General features: G+C 23.2%; 1 protein-coding gene across 1 annotated transcript; it reads right to left on the bottom strand.

Moving 5' to 3' along the window:
* Nucleotides 1-367: 367 nt before the first annotated feature.
* Nucleotides 368-1,189, bottom strand: LOC126909865 (netrin receptor DCC-like). The gene is made up of 3 exons (XM_050692280.1): nucleotides 992-1,189; nucleotides 667-777; nucleotides 368-609 (listed from the first exon to the last, which is right to left on the bottom strand). Exons 1-3 carry the CDS (start codon nucleotides 1,137-1,139, stop codon nucleotides 383-385), a joined length of 486 nt encoding a protein of 161 aa, XP_050548237.1. The 5' UTR covers nucleotides 1,140-1,189; the 3' UTR covers nucleotides 368-382.
* Between the last annotated feature and the right edge of the window lie 586 nt (nucleotides 1,190-1,775).

The raw sequence follows: 1,775 nt of genomic DNA, 5'->3' as shown, positions 1-1,775 counted from the left end.
AGGAATATGGCCAAGAAATGTCTAATGATAAAAACGGCAGCAACTACATTTTATATCCTGTCTATACTTTAAAATGCTAAAAACTTCTGAATAACTGATTTAAAAGTTGTTATAGACTGCATTTTTTAATAAGACATCATTTTCTATTTTATAAACTAGTTAAATATTTATTTTGAAATTTAAAATAATAAAGTTGACACCTTATAAGTTATAAGGGAAATTCTAAAAAGTAATTAATAGAGGATAAATCAAGAAATATATGATTAAAAAAACCAAACTTTTTTTTCAATATTGTATTTATTTAGTAAGCAAAAGAGTGGTTCATGATTAACCGATCACTTTGTATATATATATTTTTTTTATATAGGTTTTTTATACTCATTTATAATAAAATTAATGAAATGTACACATAAATATATATATCACCTCTAACACGGACTAAGCATCCTTTAGAACTTATGGGTATAGCCACGAGTGAACTTTTTCCACCACAGTAATAGTATCCCTTATCATTTTCGGAAACACCATTAAGTATCAAAATAGCATTACTTATGTTTCTATCATTTGGTGCAAAAGTATAGTGTTGAGATGGTACAATTGTATTATTTCCTAAAAATCAATAAATTTTTACTTCGAAAATTAACTTTTATAAATAATAATATATACCAAATCTCCAATTTATATCAGGAAGTGGTACACCATGTACTTCACATTCCAGTTCCGCTCTTTCTTCTTCAATGAAAGTAATAGTATCTATTAATTGATAGAATGGATTTACTGTAAAACAAAATTGTATTAAAAAAACAATAAAAAAGAATACATATTTTAAATTAATTTTGTGACAATAATATAGTCAAAGTTATAAAACGTAATATTTTTTATAACTATTGCTATGTACTATTTTAATTTTAAATCAAACATTGTTACATATATAATATTTTTTTTAGATTCACATGTTCACTCATTAAAATTAAAACAGAAATATACTTACAGACAACATGAATAACCTTTGATCCTATAGATGGACCATTGTTAGAATTAAAAAGTTGACAAGTGTATTGACCAGTATGTTTTTCTACAAATTTTCTAAATATAACATTATTACCATCAACTGTCAGTGAACTGTCTGAATCAGACATCTCAGTTGTAATTGGCTTGTCATCTTTTAACCTGAAATTATAATAAAAAAGAAAAATCTTAAGCTATATTATGCTTTTAATGAACTATAGAATTTGTTTTGTTACACTGAATTTAATTATACAATAAAAATTATTTTGGATTCTTTTACTTCAATAATTTATTTTTATTCGCTGTTTATTTTTGATATAAAAAAAAAATAGTTCAGAAAATTAGGACATACAAGTTTATAGTTAATCATCAAAAAATAACTCAGGTTATTCAAGTATTATATGTTTTTCTTTTAATTTTTAAACAGATATTATTTTAGCTCTTAAACAAAAATTAGTGTAATTATATGTATATATAATAATTGTTTACAAATTATTTTTTTTAAATTTCTGCAATTTGCTAAAGTTACTTAGGAGTACAATAATATATATTTAGAGTGGAAACATGTTATTTCATCAACTCCCTATTATTTGTATTATTATTACCATAGGCAAACTAAGAGGAGCTATCTCCAACCCCTCTAACCTAGCCTGAATAAAAAGCTTATAAGAAATTTAAAAATATATATGTGTTAAGTTTAATCAATTTTTAAAAATACCAGAAAAAATCACAGAATTTCCATGATTTTCCTTATTCTAAAATTTTTT

Source organism: Daktulosphaira vitifoliae, unplaced genomic scaffold, assembly GCF_025091365.1.
Source record: "Daktulosphaira vitifoliae isolate Bord-2020 unplaced genomic scaffold, ASM2509136v1 Scaffold_1714, whole genome shotgun sequence".
NCBI lineage: Eukaryota > Metazoa > Arthropoda > Insecta > Hemiptera > Phylloxeridae > Daktulosphaira > Daktulosphaira vitifoliae.
This window is presented reverse-complemented; position numbering and strand designations above follow the sequence as displayed.